The sequence below is a fragment of the Panthera tigris genome, chromosome D2 (assembly GCF_018350195.1).
Source record: "Panthera tigris isolate Pti1 chromosome D2, P.tigris_Pti1_mat1.1, whole genome shotgun sequence".
Taxonomy (NCBI): Eukaryota; Metazoa; Chordata; class Mammalia; order Carnivora; family Felidae; genus Panthera; species Panthera tigris.
Window position 1 is genome coordinate 16559558 of NC_056670.1, and position 24357 is coordinate 16583914.

Genomic DNA, 24357 nt, shown 5'->3' on the forward strand with positions numbered 1-24357 from the left:
TTTTCTTGTACTACTCATCCTCTGTTCCCTTTGTCTTTAGCCAAAACCTCAGTTAATTGAGATTCTCTACCTGGTGGATGACCCAAATCTTCACTCCTAAACAATCAGTGGCATTAGGGTTCTGCCCACTTGATGTTGCTGTAGCCTTCTATCCATTTTACCTCCATACACAAGTACTAAGAAGTGTTCTAGGAACGACTATGGGAACATGTTTGCGTGTGTGCATTCTATCAGACAGGAAGTTTGGGAGGCTTTTATTTGCATTATGAATGGGGAAAAAAGTTCTGGACTTTGAGTCCTGTGTTCTTCTGTTGCCTGGATTCTGTTCGGTCATGGTTCTTAAAGCAACACTTGTGATTTGGCATATCCAACTGCATATACTATTCAAAAGATCATTGAGAGGGGTTACAAATAGGATTTTTCCAGGAAAAGCAGACCAGTAAGAAATAAACACTTTGGCAGCAAAAGCACAAGCAACAAAAGCAAAAATAAATAAGTGGGATGACATCAAACTAAAGTGCTTCTGTACAGGAAAAGGAACAATCAACAAAATGAAAAGGCAACCTACCAAATGGGAGAAAATATTTGCAAATCACACATCCGATAAGGGATTAATATCCAAAATATATAAAGGACTCATACAACTCAAAAGCAAAAACACTAACAACTTTTAAAATGGGCAGAGGAACTGTTTTCTAAAGAAGACATATGAATGGCCAACAGGTACGTGGAAAGGCGCTCAGCATCACTCATCATCAGGGATGTACAAATCAAAACCACAATGAGAGATCACCTCACACCTGTTAGAGTGGCTACCACCAAAAAGACATGAGATAATCAGTGTTAACAGGGGTGTGGAGAAACGGGACTCCCAGTGCATTACTGGTGGGAATATAAATTGGTGCAGCCACTATCAAAAACAATGTGGAGGGTCCTTAACAGTATTAAACAAAGAGCTGCCGTATGATCTAGCAATCCCACTTCAAGGTATATATCCAAAGGAAGTGAAAACTGGATACTGAAGATATATGCACTCTCATGTTGACTGCAGCACTCACAATAGCCAAAATATGGAAACAACCTAAGTGTCCGTCCATGGGTATATGGATATAGATGCAATACACACACACACACACACACACACACACACACACACACACACACACAATGTAGTATTATTCAGCCATGAGAAAAAAGGAAATCCTGCCATTTGCGACAAGTTGGAAAGACCTTGAGGGGCATTATGCTAAGTAAAGTAAGTCAGAGAAAGACAAATACTATATGATATCACCTTTACACAGAGTCTATAAAAAAAAAACAAAAAGTGGTGATTGCCAGGGTTTGGGAAGTGGGGAAACAGGGAGGTATTGCTCAAAGAGTACACAAAGACTAACAAGTTTGGGGATCTAATGTACATAGGTAATAGTATTGTTTCATATACTTAGATGTCTCTAAAAGAGATCTTAAATGTTTGTTGCCACAAAAAAGAAATGGTGGGTAACTATGTATGGTAATGGGTGTAAAAAAAAAAAAAAAGTAACTGTGATGGGATGGAGGCGGTGTGTTAATACTATTGTGGTAATAATTTTGCAATTTATAAATGTATCGAATCAACTTTGCATACCTTAAAGGTACAGTGTTGCCTGTCAAGTATATCTCAAGGGGGGGGGGGTGGGGATCAAATGATCATAAAGGTTAAAAAAAGGAACCCTAAATTTGAAAATGGCATGACTGAAAATTATGTATACTTTATTCCACAAAAGCAAAAACCTTTCTCTTGAGACACACAAATTATATAAACATAAGAACAATCATGTTAGGTGAATGTCTGAATTAAAATATCAGTGTGATTCTACAAATTAAAACTTTTATTAGGGCACAACTTTGGGACATTCATTCAACAAAAATTCATTTATTATTAAAAAACAAATGACCAAAAGAAAATCCTACTACTTCATAAACCCTGAGAATTGCTTCATCCAGTTAGGATCCATTGACTTACAAGCCTTTGAGGATGCATGGGACCTTGAAACACCATCTAGACCAGTGATTCTTAGCTTTTTAAGGTTGAAGACCCATTTGAGAAGGACATGAAAGTCAGGGACATTTCTCACTAGAGAAACATTCTAACGTAACATCAGAATTTCACTTACAGAACAAAATCGAGTTTTGCCCTTCTCAACAGATCACAATGGAGGAAACATGTTTATACAAGGGTGTGGGGTAAAAGACATTTTCAGACTGTTCTTATGAAAAATGTTTTAAATCTGGGATTCAGGGAGTTAGTTTGAGAGCATTCATAGAGATTTCTGAGGGTTGATGAATCTCCTTAAAATTACATGCAAAATTTTGCAGGTATAGTCTAGTCAGTAAGTTATATTCCTGGGTTCTTCATACTCTGTAATGCATTTTCACCCAGATTATATTGTCCACTCATAAAAAACATCTGAGAAAAGTAAGGTAGGTATTATTCAACACATGAGAAAATGAAGTTTCAGAAAGATTAAGGCAGAAGGTAAACCCGCTCAAGGTCACATGTAATATTAGAACCACAAAAAGTAGTGTGCTATGCAGAAAAGCTGTAATCTAAACTTCATTAGATGTGGCTTCTAACCCAAATTTTTGTCTAACATGTGGTAGATAACGTTGAGCAAGTTACTTAACCAACCTCTCTAGGTCTTAGTTACATTATTTACAAAAGGATCTGAAGGAAAGCATACGCATGGGGAGGGGATATGATCATTCCCTGCCTACCTCAGAGCTGTAAGAATCAACTGAATTTGTATAAATGCACTTTTAGACAAACAGCAATGCTGCTATTAACCTGTGGGTTAGAATTTGATGTACAAATCACCTAAAAACTTTTCAAGTCTTGCCTAAAATAAATAAATAAATAAGTAAGTAAATAAATAAATAAATAAAAAGCTATGAGTTGCAAATGTGACACTTATCATACTGAACAAATTGTTGACCATGAGATACTTCCTAGACTTCTGGGTGGCTCTAAGTACAATGGGTCCAAGGACACTGATCCTGTCCATAATCCCTCTGGGATCCCCAGAGCACAGAATAAGAGGGTGCTGAACAGTGATACTGAAAACCTCACGAATGCCAATGAAATTAGGACCCTGTTCATTGTTTGGAGAGCCATCCCAAACTGGGAACTGACAGAGGCTTACTGAACGATCTGGAAGACCAACTGATCTCTGGCTTAGCAGCAATGAATACTGCCCTGGGCAGCAACAGTTGCCAAAAACACCTTTGTAATTCTGGATGCAACAAACTGCACTTGAAGAGAGAACCAAAGCACTTCTTCAAAAACAAACTAACAATTGTAACTTCTGTAACAATCCAAAGGTACTTTTTCTGAACAGACAAGATAGAGGATACTAAGAGAAGCCACAGAGTTAAGGGCTGAATGGGGAGGAAAACAATAGAAGTTAGCCAATAGAAGCTAATCAGGCACGCACTAATTCCCCAACTGCGGCGGGGGGACCCTTAGACCTCTAAAAACAGGAAATCAAGGTGGGTCAATCCAGGGCTATACAGAAAGGAGACTAGTCAGCACCATACCTTACTACTATGTATTCCAGAAGCATTTATTGAAACAAATCATAAAATCAGTGTTCAAGACCTGGAGAAAAAAAAAAAATCTCAAAAAAAATTAGAAATGTAAAAAATATTGGGGCACCTGGGTGGCTCAGTCAGTTGAGCTTCCAAATTTGGCTGAGGTCATGATTTCACGGTTCGTGGGTTTGAGCCCCACGTTGGGCTCTGCACTGACAGTGCGGAGCGTGCTTGGGATTGTCTCTCCCACACTCTCTGCCCTCGCTTGCTCTCGTGTTCGCTCTCTCTCTCTCAAAAATAAACACTTTCTAAAAATGTAAAAAATATAATCATTAAAGATACTAGAACACAACCCAAAGAAAAGTAGAAGAAAGTAAAGAATAAAAGTATAAATCAATGAAACAGAAAACAGACTACCAAAAATAAAGCCGGTCTTCAACAAACAGTGCTGAGGCAACTGGACAGCCACATGCAGAAGAATGAAACTGGACCACTTTCTTACACCATACACATAAATAAACTCAAAATTGATTAAGGGCCAAAATATGAAGCCTGAAACCGTAACAACCCTAGAAGAGAGCAAAGGCAATGATTTCTCTAAGGCAAGGGTAACAAGGCAAAAATACATTATTGGGACTATAGCAAAATTAAAAGCTAATGCACAGCAAAGGAAACAATCAACAAAACTAAAAGACAACCTACTGAATGGGAGAAGATATTTGCTAATGACGGATCTGCTAAAGGGTTAGTATCCAAAAATATATAAAGAATTCATACAACTCAATCCCAAAAAACATCCCAGTTAAAAAATGGGCAGAAGGCATGAACAAACACTTCTCCTAAGACATCCAGACGGCCAACAGACACATGAAAAGATGCTTAACATCACTCATCATCAGGGAAATGCAAATCAAAACCACAATGAGATATCACCTCACACCTGTCAGAATGGCTTAAAATCAAAACCACAAGAAACAACACGTTGTTGACAAGGATGTGCAGAAGAAAGAATCCTCATGCACTGTTGGTGGAAATGCAAACTGTTAACAGCCACTGTGGAAAACAGCATGGAGGTTCCTCAAAAAATTAAAAATAGAATTACCAGACGATCCAGTAATTCCACTACTGGGTATTGCCGAAAGCATACGAAAACACTAATTTGAGAAGTTTTATGCACCCCTATGCTCATTGCAGCATTATTTACAACAGCCAAAGTATGGAAGCAGCCCCAATGTCTAGCAATATAGGTGAATGAATAAAGAAGTGGTGTATATATGTACACACACACACACACACACACACACATACACACTCATGATGGAATATTATTCAGCCACTAAAAAGAATGAAATCTTACCATTTGCAATAACATGGATGGACCTAGAGTATAATGCGAAGTCAAATAAGTCAAAGAAGAATACCGTATGATTTTACTCATATATGGAATTTAAGAAACGAATGAACAAAGAAAAAAGAGACAAACCAAAAAAACACAGACTCTCACCTATAGACAACAAATTGATGGCTACCAGAGGGGAGATGGGTGGAGGGGATGGGTGAAATAGGTGAAGGGGATTAAGAGTACACTTAGCTGGGGCACGTGGAGGCTCTGTCAATTAAGCATCTGGCTTCAGCTCAGGTCATGATCTCCTGGTTCGTCAGCTGGAGCCCCACAGCAGGCTCTGCGCTGACAGTGCAGAGCCTGCTTGGGATTCGCTCTCTCCCGATCTCTCTGCCCCTCCCCCACTCTCTCTCTCTCTCTCTCAAACAAACAAACAAAAAAGAGTGCGCTTATCATGATGAGCAGTGAGTAATGTATAGAACTGTTGAATTCAGTATACCTGAAACTAATATAACACTGTATGTTAACCATACTGGAATTTATAAAAAAGAAGAAGAAAGAAAAAGAAAAATTAAAAGAAAAAAGCCAAATAAAGCAAAAGGTAACTCTTTGAAGACTAACATAATGGAAATACATCTGGCAAAACTGAGTAGAAGGAAAAAAAGTATATACAAAGAGTTAACACAAATAGATATTATGGCTACAGATACAGCCAAGATATAAAAATGCAGTAATACTAATAACACTTTGTATCAAAAAACCTGAGAAAAATATAACTCATTGAAACTTACCATTAAGAAATGATGAAAAGCTTGAATGGTCCTCAACAATAAAAGAAACTGAACAAATAGTTTTTTTCTTAAAATCTTCCCACAAGCAAAATATCACACCCAGTTTCACAGGCAATACTAGCAAAATTTCAACGAAGCAATCAATCCACTTTTTAAAAAACATTTAAAAATGATTACAAAGATACAATTCACAAAACATTAATTTCACCATCTCAAAGTGTACAATTCAGTGGGTATTAGTATATTCACAGTTGTGCAACCATTCCCACTAATTCTAGAACATTTCTATCATCTCAGCAATAAACCCCGTGCTTGTTAGCAGTCACCTGCAATCCCCACGCCCATTCTGTTAATTTGGTTGATTGTTTCTAAACCATCTTTTGGTCTGATGCTATTTTCTGTTTCATTTATTTCCACTCTAATATTTACCATTTCCTTTCTTTTAATTGTTTTGTAGTTTGCTATTCTTTCTCCAGTTTCTTAAAGGCAGATAGATGTTTAGGTTAGTGACTTGACCCCATTCTTTTTAAATGTAGGGATTTAATGATATAAAGAAATTCCCTCTGAATCCTGCTATCATTGCATCCCATACATTGTGTTTTGTGGTTTTCATCCCTCTTGAAAGATTTTCTAATTTCCCTGTGATTTCATCTTTGACCCACTGGTTATTCAGGAATATGTTGCTTGATTTCCACAGATTCGTGAATTTTCCCAATTTAATTGTTATTAATTTTTTTAATTTTTTTTTTTTAATGTTTATTTAGTTTTGACAGAGAGAAAGACAGAGCATGAGCAGGGGAGTGGCACAGAGAGAGGGAGACACAGAATCCGAAGAAGGCTCCAGGCTCTGAGCTGTCAGCACAGAGCCCGACGCGGGGCTCGAACTCACGGACCGCGAGATCATGACCTGAGCCGAAGTCGGACGCTTAACCGACTGAGCCACCCAGGCGCCCCTGTTATTAATTTCTAATTCCGTTCCATTTGTGGTCATAGAACATGCTTTGTATTTCTAGCTTTTTAAAAGTATTGAGACTTGTTTTGTAACCTGACATTTTATGGATTGTGTTCCACACGCACTTGAGAAAAACCGTATCTGCTGTTGTTGCTGGGTGGAGTGCTCTGTGTAGGTCTCTCAGGCCTATCACGTTGTGCAAGTCCTCGAGTCCCTTACTCATGTCTTGTTCTTCTATCCATTATTCACAGTGAGGAATGGAAGTTGCCAACTGTTATTGTTGAATTGTCTATTTCTCCTTTCAGTTCTGTCAGATCGGGCTTCGTGTATTTTGAGGATCTGTGGTTAACGTGTGTGTGTGTGTGTGTGTGTGTGTGTGTGTGTGTTTATAATCGCCATATATTCTCAATGGAATGAGCCATTTACCATTACATATTGTTCTTGTCTCCAACAAAAACAAAAATATTAGCCTTAAAGTCTATGTTGCGTGTGGTTCTCTCTTGGTTACTCTTTGCATGGAATATCTCTATTCTTTTAATCTATTTGTGTCTGAATCTAAGGTGAATCCTTATAGAGAGCAAAGACTTTGAATCAAGTTTTTAAATCCATTCTGCCAATCACCCATTTACGTAGCACCTTTCTTTGAGACACCCTCAAAAAGCCTTATGGCTATGCAATGTGGATTCTGAAAACCACTGATTTAATACATGCAGGAATTACTTATGAAGGAAATAACCCAATTTTATTCCAGAATTGTCAGTAACTTGCCATGTAACCTAGAACCACTTTCTTTTTATAATAAAGATGAAAAATGAAAAACATGACAACATTTGATGCTATCAGAGCAACTATTTTAAAACTGAAAAACATTCAGGATATATTTACAGATCCTCTACTATCCTGTCCTAACACCTACTCTATTAATATGCAATATGTAATTATAATATGCAATTAATATTGCATATTAATATGCAATATGCACCGCCAACAGCGATGGCACCAATCCATGGGTAGTAAATACTGTTGACTGCCTACCCCAAGGCTATTTTCCCCTTCTCGTATGATGATAATGCCCTAATTCAGTTTCTTTTATTTGCCCTTCTCCTCTCAGAAAAACGGTATTTTGGTCTATTAGGTGATATCATTCTCCTCTCCACTAAAGAATTTAGAAAGATAAGAATGTCACCCAGTTTGGGTCAATGGGATGTACAGAGATGTCCTTCCTGAAGCCCTCCCTACCTCTGGACTTATTTTGAGAAATAATAAATCTTGGGGCACCTGGGTGGCTCAGTCGGTTAAGTGTCCAACTTCAGCTCAGGTCATGATCTCACGGCTTGTGAGTTCGAGCCCCATGTTCAGCTCTGTGCTGACAGCTCAGAACCTGGAGCCTGCTCCAGATTCTGTCTCTGTCTCTCTCTCTCTCTCTCTCTCTCTCTCTCTCTCTCTGACACCCCCCCTCCCCCCAACTTATACTCTATTTCTCTCAAAAATAAACATTAAAAAAAAATTTTTTTTTTTAAGTAATAAATCTCCATATTAAGTTAGTCTATACTAGGCTTCCTATTTAGGCCCAAAATTCTACAACCTTTTGATTAAATATTTCTCAATATGATCAAAAAATAAGCTTTAACTTTTCTTTTAATATTTTATTTAAAGACTTCAGTTTTAAACATCTTTAAGACATTCATCAATCCATTTATTTATGTTACCTTTAACATTATAAATTTAACTTCAAGTGGCAGAAGAAACAGAAATACGTAATGAGACTATATTTTAGCAGTGTGTCTTCAAATAGGGAAACCAAAAGAAATGCTACCACCAGAACAAACCAACCAACCTAATTTATTAGGCATGTCTATGTTTTATTTTCCTTTACATGATTATTTTTTTTGGAAAATTTCACTTTCAAAGAACCAGGCCTTGCAAACAGAGCAGCTAATCTTTCCAAAAATAAAATCCAGTATCTAGATTCTCAGAACTCACAAAACCAAATGGAAATGTCTGGTTGTCAGCCAATAGTGTCATGCTCACATCAGTTTCACATCACAGGGAATAATCTAGAACTAATTTCAGTAGGCAAGTTCCAATTCTAAATATTACTAAAGACTACCACTGTTATTCCCAACTGTGTTGACAATTGTCTTATTGCTGAATTGTACATGATAAATTTTCTTTGGCAACTTTTTATACTATTAAGTAACACAACTGGACAACTATAAAGGCTTGAATTAACTCAGTATTTCAAAAATTTCAAACTTCACTGTAATTATTTAAATGTAATTTCTTATAGATGCATCTATAAGAAACATGCCTAATGTAATAGAACGACAACAAAAGAATTGCTAAATAATCACTACTAAAAGCTTTTCAGATGTATGTACAAGTATATAATTGAACTCAAACACCAGGGAAAATATTATGATGTTAGCTCCAATTCACTACCAGACTTTATGTGCTAAAGGATAAAAAAATTAAATGTAGAAACTAAAATCTAGGTTACCTGTTAATTTTTCTGGAAGGCTCTTTCAAATGGGTTCAAAATGGCCTAAAAACTGGCCAGAATATAATATGAATTCTCACTATAATACTTCATAAAATTAAGTATATTGATAACTTAATAATTTTTAATTCTTATTCTACGGAATAAGCCTATTTTGGAGGCTTCACAAAATATTACCAAGAAATTTTAACAGGAAGCTCAAGTCCAGATGTGTAGCTAGGAAATCTTTTCTATATATAACAAAATCACCAACTTAAATTATAAATGGCTTCCGCTAAATACCACCACTCCACACTTCACACAACGTAAATTAAAATAGGTATGGCAAAAAGTGCGCTCCGAAGCATGTTCACGTTACAAAGATAAACGATCAACTACAGCCAGCAAAAATACAGATAGGCATATATGCAAACCTTTGTATGCAAACTTTCATGAGTAAGATGTAAGAAATGATTCGTTTCGATAATTTTATGTACAGCTTGTTTACAATTTAAAACAAGTACGACTGAAAACATTTCTATTTAAAAGCCACAATAAAGCCCCACGAGATACTAAATAACAGTCTTACAAACTGGTCTCTCAAGAGAATAACAACTGAGGACGGTATTCTAAGAAATGCCCTCTTCTTGATCGATCATTTCTGTTTTAACCGAAAAGACATCTGCCAGCATATGTTTTGGAATTTCTGAGCCTCTGACTCTCAAGGCGTAACAAGCATTCTCCACTTTGGCCAGACTTTGTTTCAAAGTATACAACTTCTTAGAAACCTCGTAAGGTCCAGTATTGCCAATGAATGAAAACCCATCATAAACCTGACGTAAAAACTGGCTCACTTCAAAGGGGGTGTCAATGTCCCCATTCCCCACACTGTTAATACACATCCGCATCAACTCTCCAGTTAAATCAGCCACTCCCAGAAGGTAATCAACAGGTGTGATTTTCAGTCTCCAAGTACCAAACTGCTTATCCTGTGCATCAGAGGAGGGCTGGTAAAGAAAACACACACACACACAAAGAAAATACAACGTGAAAAAGAGTGAATATGCATGTATCACATTTATTATAAAGTATAAAATCAAGAGCAGATCAGTCATGCTAATCTCTAAATAAAATGATCTTTTTTGCTTAATGACCATTTGGGACGCTACAAGAAGAACTCATGCCCTGGGTAGAAAGCTGAACTAAATGACTTCAAGATAATTTCATAATCTAATACTGTAGCACTTTAAAATCAACTATTCCCAACGTCACTTGACATACAAAATAAAATTAAAACATTCTGAAAACAAAGTCTGATGACTTTACTGCATGACGGTCACTTAGTTATCTAAATGACAAGTCATAAAGCCCTCTAGGTTGGTGATACACTCACGTTTTCCTAAGTCCCTTACAGTCCCTTTCTGGCCTCTCTTCCATCCCCACTCAGCACTGACCATCATGATTTATTACTCTCTTGTTACGTCCTCCTCAGTGCCCTTAGATTCCTTTGTGGGTTTGTGTGTTTTTTTACTGCACCTGCCCAACAAAAACACAACCCTGCATCAATATTAAAATCTACTCGCACTAGTGCTTTATTCAAGTGGCTGAGTACCACAGAGCTAAAAAAAAAAAACCCCAAAAAACAGTAATGATAGTCACAGCTATACAGAATTTATACAAATTACTCACCAATCCTTTTTACTTATTCCTCTAGTTCTCTCTCCTGACTCTTCAGACACTGTTCCAAACCTTTACCAGAACTCTCCTTAGCCCCCTACTCAATCCCAAACCTCTCCACTCTGAGTAGACAATCTTGTCTACTGTCACTGAGCTGGCCATGTGCCAGATCACCTGGCACAAGCTCTCTCAATTACCTTATTCCTACAAAACAAAACAAAACCAAAAAAAACTTATTTACGTCCATATCCATCTTTACCTTCTATCCTCCAGTCTCAGATGATGAGTTGTCCCTCCTCTTGTTTGAGGTTAACTCTTCCAAATGACCTTGACCCATCTCCTCCCACCTCTTCCAGGACCTTGCTTCATAAGGTGTATGCCCTTGGGCAAGTTATTTCATCTCTCTAAACCTCAGTTTCCTCATCTGTAAAATGGGATAACAGTACCTACCTCAGAGGTTTATTTTAAGGATGAGATAACATTTACCAAGTTCTTGGCATAATGCCCAACACAAAGTAAATACTCAATAAATGTTAGCTGCTATCACCATTACCATCATGTCAATCTCCTCTTTCCACAACAATTTTTTCCTTGCTCTACTGGAGCCTTTCTGGAAGAGGAGATGCCTAAATTGTTATTCGAAGTCCATATGAGACTCAGCTAGGTGAAGTTGCAATTATACTAGAGGCCATTTTAGGCAGAGAGAACCGCAAAGGCATGCAGGTGAGAACTGTGTCGTATGTTTGAGGAACCAGTGAGGTATCTCCTTGAGTCAAGTTTAAAGTAAGAAATGGTACAGGATGACTCCAAAAGGACAGTCAGGGGTAGAAAGTCACATTAAGGAACGTGAACTTTAATCACTGAGAAATTTAAATGGTTTTGACAATATTCTCAACAGGCAAGTCAGAACAAAATACCTTCCCCTATCAAATCCCAGAAGTTTTAGCGCCAAGAATCTTTAGCACTAACAGGAAAAACTATTTATGAATGTGGTCTGGTTTTGAAAAGCATCTGTGAATATTATGACACCATAATCTTCAAATAACTTACTACCTAAATCCTGAAAACAGCGCATTTACTCTCAGTTTCTCTTGACACTCTTGCCCTGATATTTTCATTCTCGATTAGAAAGAACTTGAAAGAAGGGTGTGGTAACTTCGGATACAGGATCAAATAGGCTCTTTACTTCTTTCTGCAATGCAATCCTCACTAAACACATAAAAGACATACAGGGATTTTACTTCTCAAAAATGAATATCCTCCTTAATAAACTTCCTATAATTTTAAAAACTGAGAAAATATATACGTGGCTTCCTTAAAGTAAGTTGTATCTGTCATGCCAAATTAACTCTGACCTTTTGATGCTAACATTTTAGTTAATATTCAAGAAAACAGTATTTCTACAGCTTCCTCCATCTTCTGCCTGCCCATTCCGGCTCTGAGTAATGTTAAAAAAAAAAAAAAAAAAAAACAATAAAGAAAAAATTATGAAAAATAAAGACAGGAAAAAACTAATTTTATCCTTAAGTGTATTGGTATCTCAGGAAGTACCAAATATTCAAAATCTCCTCTTTCATTGCCTGAACACTATATATTGAAACCCAGCGTAAAAATAGTATTCACTTGAAAGTCAAACTGCAAAAGTTTCTCTTTTCTTAATTCGGAATAGCTATAGAATTTTCAGATACAAGCTTTAGGGACTTAGTAAGCGATTAAGAGCTCTCACTTAATATAATAACAATTTTATATTAACTGACTATTGAGCACGTATGGGTCATATGCTATATACACTGCCTAATTGAAAACCTTTCAATCAAATCCTGTAAAACACTCCTTTGAGGTAGATACTTGGTGCAAGGGTTCCTGCAGCACACTCTGAGAAACAGTGGCAGGGTGGACAAGGGCACCTGGCTTACATTTCAAAACACCTGTTTTCAAAGTTTAGCTCTGCCACACTTAATTAGTTGTGTGGCTTTTGAGAAGTTATTTAAATTCTCTAACGCCCACTTCTTTGCAAAATGAGAGTAAAAATTCTTACCTCATACAGTTAATGAAAGAATTAAATGAGATAGTGCTTACGAAAGGCCCACTGTAAATGCACAATAAAATCAAAAGTGGACTTAACAGGAATCACTTAACAGCGCTTTAGGTGAACAGCATTGTTTTCCCCCCAACATACCCATAGCTGTTCTTGTTCCATCCACTAACAAAACTATTTTAAAAGACCGTTTCCTTAGTTGGGAATCTTGGAAACCACACTCTAGAAAAGAACACTACCGTCTCAATATTCTTAGCATTATAAGCCAGCAAACCTCCTATAACCATTATACGGTTACATAAATTATATAAAAATGTGAAGTGATTTTAAATTCTTACGGTCTTATTTTCTTTTCCATATTCTTCTGTTGTAAATATCAATTGTTTATTAATTTCATCCATACTGATAAGTGATCGTGTTTTGATGAAGTGTTGAAAAGAGACTGCCTCCACATACTCCTGCAGTCCTGAAATACCAACCAAGAAAATTGCTAAGGAACAACCATTACATTAGTCACACTGTCATTAATAAAAAAAACTTCAAATTGCACAACACCTAGCTCATCAAAAGCTTAATGGATGCCTAACTATAATGGTGGCACTGGATTCAATACTTAGACTACTAAGAATTACCTGGGGATAGATGGTGGGGATCAGTACTGAACACAGCAAACATTTCTGTCACTGAACTTTACGAACAGCTCAAATACAAATGGATTCAAGTTCTTCTTTCTACTTCATGCGGCATTAGTCTTAGAAATCTATTCTCTCTGCTATGGGAAATGTCAAAGATTTTTAGAAAAAAAATTGATTTAAGGAAAGCCTATTATAAAAATTATTAAGGCTTTAACAGAAACTATACAATTAATTTTTGCTCTCTGAAGCAACAAAACAGATAATGACTTAATCAAATGAAGCATAAAATTAAACACCATTTGGATCTTTCTTGAAATTTTAATAGGTAGAAAACACTTTAAATAATGCAGAATAAAGTGTCAAAATACAAAATACTATTTTTCTCCTCCTACTCCAAAATGGATCTAAGAACAGATAACTCCTTTCCACTTTGATAATTTAAATTAAAAAAAAGAAACAGGGGCGCCTAGGTGGCTCAGTCAGTTAAGCGTCCGACCTTGATGTGGGCTCAGGTTATGATCTCATGGTTCACGAGATTAAGCCCGTGTAGTGCTCTGCACGGACTCACTGACAGCACAGAGCCTGCCTGGAAATCCCTCTCTCTGCCCCTCCCCCGTGTGCATCTCTCTCTCGCTCTCTCTCTCTCAAAATAAAAACATTAAAAAAAAAAAAAAAATGAGCAATACAATCTTGTATCAGATGTAAGTTCTACAAAACTAACACTGAATTAAAACAAATTTTGGTAAAGGTCGAAAGTAGTACTATACTTTTTCAAGTGTTTTAAAACAACTAAGTTCTAGGACACCTGGGTGGCTCAGTCAGGTAAGCATCCGACTTCAGCTCAGGTCATGATCTCATGGTTCATGAGTTCAAGCCCCACATCTGGCTCTCTGCTGGCAGTCAGCATGGAGCCTGCTTCGGATCCTTAGTCTCCCTCTCTCTCTGCCCCTCCCCTACCTGCACGCGCTTTCTCTCTCTCTCTCTCAACAATAAAAATAAAAAAACAAACATTAAAAATATATACATGTATAAAAACCAAAGTTCTATGGCCACAATTTTCAATATTAGTTTATTATGGCATAATCTATAAGATGATTCAGGGAAAAAGTATTTCTTAAAATGATTATCATTACTGCTGGGTTAAGAAACAGTATTCTTTGTAAAGGCTTTATTGTAGAAACAAGAGAAGAAGGAATTCTGACTCCAGAAAGAAAACTCAGGACTGAGTAGAATCCCCAGAGTCCAAGCTGTCTCCCTGGCACCTGGGAAGAACACTCCCAGCCCTGACACCGACAGTCAGGCGTGGCGGCCGCAGCGCTGAGGCTCACCCCACTGTGGTATCGTCGCATCAAATGCCGCAGCAGGGTCAAAGACACAAAAGGAAGTGGATGACTTGGTTCTGATAGCAGTAAGAGGAAACAACTGAATGAAAATATCCTGACTCATTTGGGGCCACGAGTGATGTTGAAGCAAGGTCAGAAATCGGTGCCTTTAGCTGACAGAACAGGACATGATAGAATAGGTCACTGTTTAATAAACTATAACATGCTGAGAAATGAAACAATAAACTTCAGGTTGACAGAATAGATAACATCTTCTACGTTTACAATAAAAAATATTTTTGTAAAATTTTAGTTTTAAGAATAGGTGACCACCCACTTCTCTTTCCCAAAGACAATCTGTACTTCACATTTCCTTCCAGAAAGAACTTCGTGCACACAAAAAGAAAAAGCAAAACCTAAGGACCACTCGCTGTATCTGTCAATAGGCTCTCCTTCGGTCAGCTCTTATGAATGAGCCAGACAGAAGACACGTGCGCAAGGATATTCATCATTATAATCATTATAGCAAAACAGTGGAAAAAGTTTTAAAGATCAATAGACATCACTTGCCAATTTACCGTCTCTCAGCTCCACTATTTCGGATAATGGAGGCGGACTCTAAAACGTTTCTCCTTTGCCAGCTGGCACGGTATTGAACTTTGTTGGTAGACAGCACTGGAAGGAAAGCAGAGGAGGAGAAGGCGCTCTTCCTCGTTCTAGTGTGTCCCCCCCCAGCAGCCTTCTACATGTGGGGCAACCTGGTGCTTGAGGTGGCCAGTAGCACGTGGCATTTCCTCAGGAGCAGCTTCCCCAGGGAGCCACCACCGTGCGCAAGGAGCCTGATGGCACAGCACCTCCCCATAGACAGCTTCCCAGAGAATGTTATCTGCTCCACACCTCAGCAAACTCCCCTGCCACCCAATGGGCCACGCCCTCAAGGGGCTGAGGGGTACACTCTCCCAGATTTGTTCCTCTCTTGGATGCCCTGGCCTTAGCCCTGGGGTAGTGGCTGTCCCTCTGATATTCCTATACTCTTTAGAGTACAATTTTCCTCTCATCAGATAATCTCCAACACAGTTAATTCTTTTTTTCCCCTCATACACAGTTAATTCTTTGTGTTAAACTTGCCCTGTTCAAATTACTGTGCGGCTCGTTTCCTGTTCAGACCCTGATGAATAGAATAGGGAATTAGGAAAATAAAAAATGGTATTATTTCCCCTTTACCCCTATCACTATAGAGGAGGTACTTTATCTTTTGAGGCTGTACTGTCCCCAGGATCAGGATAAAGATGCGGTCCCAGTGGGAAGCTGAAGGCAGATTCTCCCTTCGATGCTCCACATTATTTATGTTCTCTGTCGGATGCTAATGGTCAGTAAAACATGCTCAGATCTCTCCATCTATTGGTCCTATCTCTCTTCTCCTCTTCAGAGCTACTTTCTGCCACATTCCTCGATAACCGCACCTCATACTTCTCAACCTACTTCATCTTAGTTTGAGCCCATCTCTAGACCACAACAGCTCTCACTAAGATTATACTATTTCGTAAGCTGAATGGACATGTTTTCAGTTTCAATCTTAGCAGCAGTCAGTAGTCTGACCACTTGAAAGGAGGAATTCTTTAAACAAGTTTTCATTTGGTCCCTTTGCATGCATCATCTTCCGATTTCCCTTTTTTTCTACTTCTCTGGCCAGGTCTTCTTAGTCTCTGCCTCTATCAGCCCCAGGCTCTCTCAAATTCACTTACACTTGGCTTCAGTGAACCCTGCCATCCCCCAACTTCACATCTCTGGTTCAGAGTCACATATATCTAAATACATACTTGACAATTCCATCAGAAGGACCTTAAAATCAATACGCCCAACAATGAATTCACAATCTTCCTTCCACATGCAGTCCCCCTCTTTGTTTTGTCAATTCTAAGAGTCTCCTGATCTCCCCACCCCATCCACTTCTGACCTTTTCTCATCCATTCTCACACTACTGAATATTTGCCTTTTTAATAAAGAATTGTCACATCACTCTCCTGCTTAAAGCCCAAATAGCTCTCCATGGTTCTCAGAATAGACAGCAAAATCATTAACATGGCTTGTAAGACCCTGCTTAATTTCACCCTCCACCTACATCAGCCTCAACTTATACTACAGTCAAGTTATAACACACAAAAGGTTAAATTTCAAAGATGGGTACATAAGCCCATATTTGTATAATGTCAGAATTGTTCTTAAAATCCTTAAAATCAGTAAGACTTGTATATATTCTACAATACAAATTCTCCCTACAGTTAATAGAATTCACTACTTCAGTATTTCTAGGCATAACCCTGTCCCCAAATTCCTGCAGCTGGCTTACATTTCAGGGCCAGGTTACACAAAAATAGCAGTGCTTTAAATGTTAGAATCAAACACAAGTAGCAAGGCTCTTGTTCTACACATGTTAATCGACAGGGATGGGAGAGCACAGGAACCAGGACTATGTCATGTACCAGCTGAAGGTGGTAACATAAATTTCTCTGAACCTTCAAGCTATGGCTCAGTGACACCACTAAGCAGTCATTGTCTCAGCTTAATAGTGTAAGCCTGAAGGAGGATAATCACATCTATACACCTATAATCTCAAGCTGATCTGATGGTCAAGGTACGAGTTCCAATGTGCAAGTCAAGGTAGAAGATACCAGAAGTGAGGTTATCGCTTAAACTAAACCAGCCTATTTTCTATTCTCTTACAGCAATACTGTGTGCAACGGCTACTTTTAGATGTGATTAATATTTAAATCAGTAGAACTCCCGAGTAGAGCAGATTACCCTCCATAATGGGGGTGGGCGGAGGTTGTTCATCTAGTCAGCTGAAGGCCTTATGAACAAAGAACACGGTTTCCCAAAACTGCAACAGAGAAAACTTGCCTGCATTTCCAGTCTGTGGATTTCAGACTCCAGACTGCAGCATCAACTCTGTATTAAAATTCCAGCCTTCCAGTCTAGTCTGCAAATTTCATACCTGCTAGCCCCCACAATCACGAGTCAATTTTTTTAAACACATGTTATCAATCCCTCGCTTGCTCTCTCTCCAGCTTCTCTAGAGAATCCTGACTGTGAAATGCTAGTAGGCAAAATGCTTAAGCTGAATTCAGAGAACATGAATGTGTCTATAATGCAAAACTTTTGTAACCTCCTTCACTTTCTGTGCCTACGGTTTTCAGTTCCTCACCTATCCTGTGCCCTCCCTTGCCTCAAGGGATTTTATATGCTCTTCCCTCAGCATCATAACACGGTCTTCTCACTCTTTCACCTAATAAACTGTTACTAATTCTGTAGGGTTCCAGGAAGTATCAACTTCTGAAGAAACTGCCTCAGATAACCCCCATTCTAAGCCAAATCCCTATGAGATGTTCTCCTAGTACTGTGTGCCTTTCCCTTCTAGCACTAATCAAAGTTGTATTTCAATAATGTAAAATTCCTTATCTAATACCTAGCAGTATCCCCTGCTAGGAGGGCAATACCACAACTACCTTGAGCACAGTTCTATCCCTAGTGCTTAGCCCGTCTTGCACAAACAGACACCAAAAAACATGATTAAATGAGGTAGATCCATTTCTGAAAAACTATTTAATAATTTTTGATTATGTTTTATAAGAACATTCAATTAACAAGGAAGTGCCCATTCTGGGGGAAAAACCCCATAAAATCATAGAGAAATAAATAAAAAGTTAAAATGTAATACACATACAGTGATTACAAACAGTGGGAAACAGGAAACCTGCTACTTGAAACAACATCTGGAGGGGTGGCACCTGGGTGGCTTAGTCGGTTAAGCGTCTGACTTTGGCTCAAGTCATGGTCTCACTTGAGACCAAGTTCATGAGTTCGAGCCCCGCATCAGGCTCTGTGCTGACAGCTCAGAGCTTGGAGCCTGCTTCAGATTCTGTGTCTCCCTCCCTCTCTGCCCCCTCCCCCAGCTCATGCTCTGTCTCTCTCTCCCTCAAAAATAAATATTAAAAAAATTAAAATAAATAAAATAAGTAAATAAAACAACATCTGGGGGCACTTAGGTGGCTCAGTTGGTTGAGCATCCAATTCCTGATTTGGGCTCAGGTCATGATCCCAGCTGTGTGGGATTAAGCCCCATTCAACATGGAGCTACTTAAGATATTTTCTCTCTCTCTCTCTCTCTCTCTCTCTCTCTCTCTCTCTGTCTGTCTGTCTGTCTGTCTCTTCCCCCACACCCCCCCACCCCCGGCTCACACTCTCCCTCTCTCTCAAAAACAAAAATATTTAAAGTTAAAACAACATCAGAAGGATTCTGACCACCTCAGCTCTCTAAACAAGGTGGCTTAAATCATTCTAGTGATTCTAGAACAAATACCACTATATTGCACTAATTTGCTTACAAAGATCAGCAAGGGCAAATCATGTCAAATCATGTGGAAGAACTTGATCCTGTTCAAAACTGAAATTCTAGGACCTTCTTCATGATGCTTAAGGATAGCATCCCAGAGTAGATGTCCCTTTGTTTAGAAGTCCTTTAAGGAGTGGTGGGAAATGAAATGGAAAGGGTAGAAATGGAGCTAAATTTAGTACAGGGACCATACAGATGAAATGCCTTGAATAGTCAAAGAGAAATAATTTTAAGTTTTATCGCTCAACAATGGGAGGGGGGGACAAGCAGTGAAATAGCAAACCAGTATTTTAAAAACTATTCCTGGGGCACCTGGGTGGCTCAGTCAGTTAAGCATCCAACTTCGGCTTGGGTCATGATCTCACAGTTCGTGAGTTCGAGCCCCACATCGGGCTCTATGCTGACAGCTCAGAGCCTGGAATCTGCTTCATATTCTCCGTCTCCCTCTCTCTCTAACCCTCCCCTGCTTGTGCTCGGTCTCTCTCTCTCTCAATAATAAATAAGAAACAGAAAAAAATTTAACAGAAAAAACTATTCCTGATTCTTAATGGATTTTCTTTAACCAAGATGCTATCTATAATGGTAAAACCACACTCCTCTGTGACTGGAAAAATATATTTGGCAAAATTCGTCAGTTGTACAGTTGTTTTATCCACATGAGCCCACTCAAAGCATGGAAAATGGTTCCAACGAATACATTCTTAAAATGATTTGTAGTTAATAAAAGCAACTAAGTCCAACCAACTCCCAGGCCTGTCCCTCATTTGTAAAACAGAAGTACTAGATACAATGATCTCTATGGTACTTTCCAAATTCAGAATGGTAGGAACTAATCTTCCTAATGACATGTCAAAAAAAAAAAAAATCCATTTAGTGAAACTAGATTATATGGCAACAACACAGAAACGTCATTTGCTTCTGCAACAAAGCACTGCCGAATGACGTAAAAATCAGTAGTAAGCTGTTGCTAAAATGTTTGCATTCTTACAAATGAATGCATATGCAGTAGTATTAAACTCACCAAATAGAGCAGACGACATAAAACTAACCATTTTAACTATTTTTAAGTGTGTAGTTTCGTGGCATTCATTCACACTGTGGTGCAACCATCACCACCATCTATTTGATCTTACAAAACTAAAACTCTGTACCTGTTAGATAACTCCTCCTTCTCCTTTCCCTCAAGCCCCTAACAACCAGCATTCTTTTCTCCGTCTCTGAATCTGACTATTCTACTTACCTCGTGGAAGTGGAATGGTATGGAACTTATCCTTTTGTGGCCGCTTATCTCACTTAGCACAAGGTCCTCAGGGTTCATCCACGCTCTAGCCTGTGTCAGAATTCTCTTCCTTTTTAGGGCTGAATAATACTGCATTGTATGGACATGTGAAATTTTGTTTATCCATTCATCCATCAATGGGTACTTAGGGTGCCTCCACCTTTTGGGTATTGTGAATAATGCTGCTATGAACAGAAGTATACAAACATCTCCCAGTCCCTGAAGCCTCCAACAAAACTTTTTAAAAATATAAATAAAATATTAGTAGCAGCTTACTAAGTCTTGAGTGTCAGTTATACAGAAGATAATGTATCTGGTACTTTACATCCATCTTTTTAATGTTCATTATAACCTTACATGACTGTATCACTATCCTTCCTTTATAGATGAACCGAGGCTCAGAAGAAATTCAGAAATTCACCCAGGTCACATAGTAAAAAAACATTCCTACAACCCAGAAGCTCGTGCCCTTCCCGCTTTACCTGCCTCCTTACATTCAAGTCCATAGAAAACATTTTCACTTTTTCTCAAACTTTTCCCCCACTAAATCCCCAGTTCAGCTCTTCTCCAGGCCTTAACTTTATTCTCTAGGCTCTCACACCATATACTTTCATGATTCTGTGCTATTCTGTGCCTATGTTGCCTTCTCTCAAATCTTCTTCTACCTGTAAAAAAAAGTTGACATGTTCTGATACACCCAGTCAAGGGATTTCTTCATACCCACTACATAAAACTTAGCCAGCCAGCTCCAAGTTATGAATGCCTGTTTTTTTGCACCCCAGAGTTTTGAGGGAATGAATGATGTCTTCACAACTTTCTCCTCTCCCCACCCCAAAGCACCTTGAGAAAGAGACTCAAATGTTTAGTAAATTCTTCAAAATAATCTCTCCCTACTCTTACTGGTTTTAGGAAACTTTAAGTGCTCTGGCAAAACTATTTTAAAATCTGCTATTCAAATGTTCAGAATTCTCCAATTTTACTTAATATATAGTACTTTGGATTTAAGTCCACTAAGAAAGAAATATTCTTATAAGATAAAGTTCAAACTGATAAAGTTCAGAATTCGAGGTCTTCAAGGTATCGGGTTTATTTTTCATGGGGGCAGAGATACAGAACAACAGCCCTCAAAATCCATCTGTGGTGTCAGTCTATATTAATGTGCATGGCTGTCAAACATTACATTTTCAAGTGTATCTAAAGTCACCATCTAAGTTGTCCCTGGGATGTGTCTGTTTAAAGTTACTTCATGGATGAGGTGGCCATTTTTGCTCCATGGTTATTAGGTTTCATGATATACCACACAGAGAGTTCAAGGACATCTCGCCCCAAACACTGAAAAGCATTTTTGGTCACATCTAGGTAAAAGGATGTTTAAACAAGTTATGTTTCAACTTGATAAAAAGGACATCCGCTATTTTCAGTGAATAATCCCCAAGGTGAAAAATCTCAACCTACTGCCATATTCCATCAAACAATGCCTTCCCCTTCTGCTTTTGCCTTGGATGAAATCCAATTAGAATTATTTACAGAATCAGCTGCCAGTAAGAGAGAAGTCTGCAGGTTGTTTTTATGTAATTTGTTATTTTTCTCCATGTTCCCCTATTAGAACATATACAAGGAAACCCAATTAAACACTTCTGATTATTTTCACTTATTCTTATAATATTTAAGCAGTATATACCCAGTCCAAATCTCCATCAAAAACCATATATAAAGGGGGCGCCTGGGTGGCTCAGTCAGGTAAGCGCCCGACTTCGGCTCAGGTCATGATCTTGTGGTCCATGGGTTCGAGCCCCGTGTCGGGCTCCGTGCTGACAGCTCAGAGCCTGGAACCTGCTTCGGATTCTTTGTCTCCCTCTCTCTCTCTGCCCCCTCCCCCGCTCACACTGTCTCTCTCTCTCAAAAATAAAGATTAAAAAAAATTTAAAAAAAAAAAAAAAACCATATATAAAGAAAGGCAAACAGACCAGGCAGAGGTTTCATTCTAAACTAGCCTTTTTTTCCAGGCTTTCGGTGTTTTAAATTTTTTTTTTAATGTTTATTTATTTCTGAGAGAGAGAGGGAGAGAGAGAGAGAAAGTGTAAGTGGAGGAGGGGCAGATAGAGAGGGAGACACAGAATCCGAAGCAGGCTCCAGGCTCTGAGCTGGCAGATCAGAGCCCAACACGGGGCTCAAACTCACAGACCGCGAGATCATGACCCCAGCTGATATCGGACGCTTAACCGACTGAGTCACCCAGGCACCCCTAGGCTTTCAGTGTTTTAAAAAAATTGCCTGCCATATGACCCAGCAATTCCACTCCTAGGTATATATATACCCAAGAACCTGAAAGCACAGGTTCACAAAGGCTTGTGGACACATGTTTATAGCAGTATCGTTCACAATAACCAAGGAGCAGAAACCACCCAAATGTCCATCGACTGATGGATAAACAGAATGTAGTATATATGCACAAGAGAATATTATTCAGCCTTAAAAAGGAATAAAGTTCGGACATGTGCTAGGACATATACGAGAGCCTTGAAAACATTATCGTAAGTGACAAAAGCCAGACACAAAAGGCCACATTCTGTATTATTCTATTTATATGAAATATCCAGAATAGGCAAATCCATGGAGATGTAAAGTCAAATAGTGACTGCCTAGGCTTGGCATGGGGGAAGGAAGATGGGGAGTGGCTGCTAATGGGTAGGGGGTGTCCTTACAGGGTGATGAAAACATTCTGGAATCAGTGGTGAAAGCTACACAACCTTATAATCACAGTAAAAAGCAACGAATTACAGGGGCGCCTGGGTGGGTCAGTTGGTTAAGTGTCCAACATCAGCTCAGGTCATGATCTCACGGTTTGTGGGTTCGAGCCCCACGTTGGGCTCTGTGCTGACAGCTCGGAGCCTGGAGCCTGCTTCCGATTCTGTGTCTCCCTCTCTCTCTGCCCCTCCCTGCTCACACTCTGTATCTCTCTCCTTCAAAAATAAATAAACACTAAAAAAAAAAAAAAACCAAAAAAAAAAAACCAAAAACAATGAATTACACAATTTAAAGGGGTTAATTTTATGGTGTATAAATTGTATCTCAATTTTTAAAAATTACATTTATAACTATTTTTTTACTGTTTATTCATTTTTTGAGAGCGAGAAAGACAGAGCGTGAGCGGGGGAGGGGCAGAGAGAGGGAGACACAGAATCCAAAGCAGGCTCCAGGCTCTGTCAGCACAGAACCCACGAACCACAACATCATGACCCAAGCCAAAGTCAGATGCTTAACTGACTGAGCCACCCAGCTATTTTTAAGAATACCATCAGATTTTTTTTCAAAAGTTAGCTTTTTCAGATCCCTGAAATGTTTAAGTAAAATCAGATGTAGGTTTGATTCACATGCCACTCTGCTAAAAAAAAAAATCTACTCTCAAATATATAAATTATACACCGAAAATATATCCATAAGCCTTAGCTTTGTAGAGTATATCCAATTATACTATCAACAGTAAAACTTAAACACAAGTTCACTAATTTGGATTTTGCCTAATTGGATACTGTCTATTTGAACAGGGCTTTTTCTTCAGCACTGAAGAGTATGTGTTCAGAAAATAAGTATTACTGAGTTTTTAATCCAAAATGAAAATAAATTTAATTTAGCACACTATTACAGATTAATTCTGCTAAATTCCAGAAGGGAACACAAACACATTAACAGTGATGTGCCAAACAAAGTAAGAAATGCCTCCCATACACATGTTTCATTTAGTTTTCAAAACAACCCGTGAGGCAGCTACTATTGTTCTCCCATAACAGGTGAGAAAGCTGAAATTTAAACAAGTTGCATACTGGGCTCCAAGGTTACGGATCTAAGGAACATCAGAGAAAACACATAAGCCCAAGCCTG

General features: G+C 38.5%; 1 protein-coding gene across 2 annotated transcripts in view; it reads right to left on the reverse strand.

The window, feature by feature from the left end:
* Positions 1-8283: 8283 nt before the first annotated feature.
* Positions 8284-24357, reverse strand: part of TSNAX (translin associated factor X) — a 32260-nt gene continuing 16186 nt past the window's right edge. For both annotated transcript variants that reach the window (XM_007086020.2, XM_042960079.1), the window contains 2 exons: positions 13185-13312; positions 8284-10138 (listed from right to left, as the gene is read on the reverse strand). In XM_007086020.2, the coding sequence (XP_007086082.2) occupies positions 9761-10138; positions 13185-13312 (506 nt within the window). In that variant the 3' untranslated portion in view covers positions 8284-9760. The remainder of the gene's footprint in view (positions 10139-13184; positions 13313-24357) is intronic.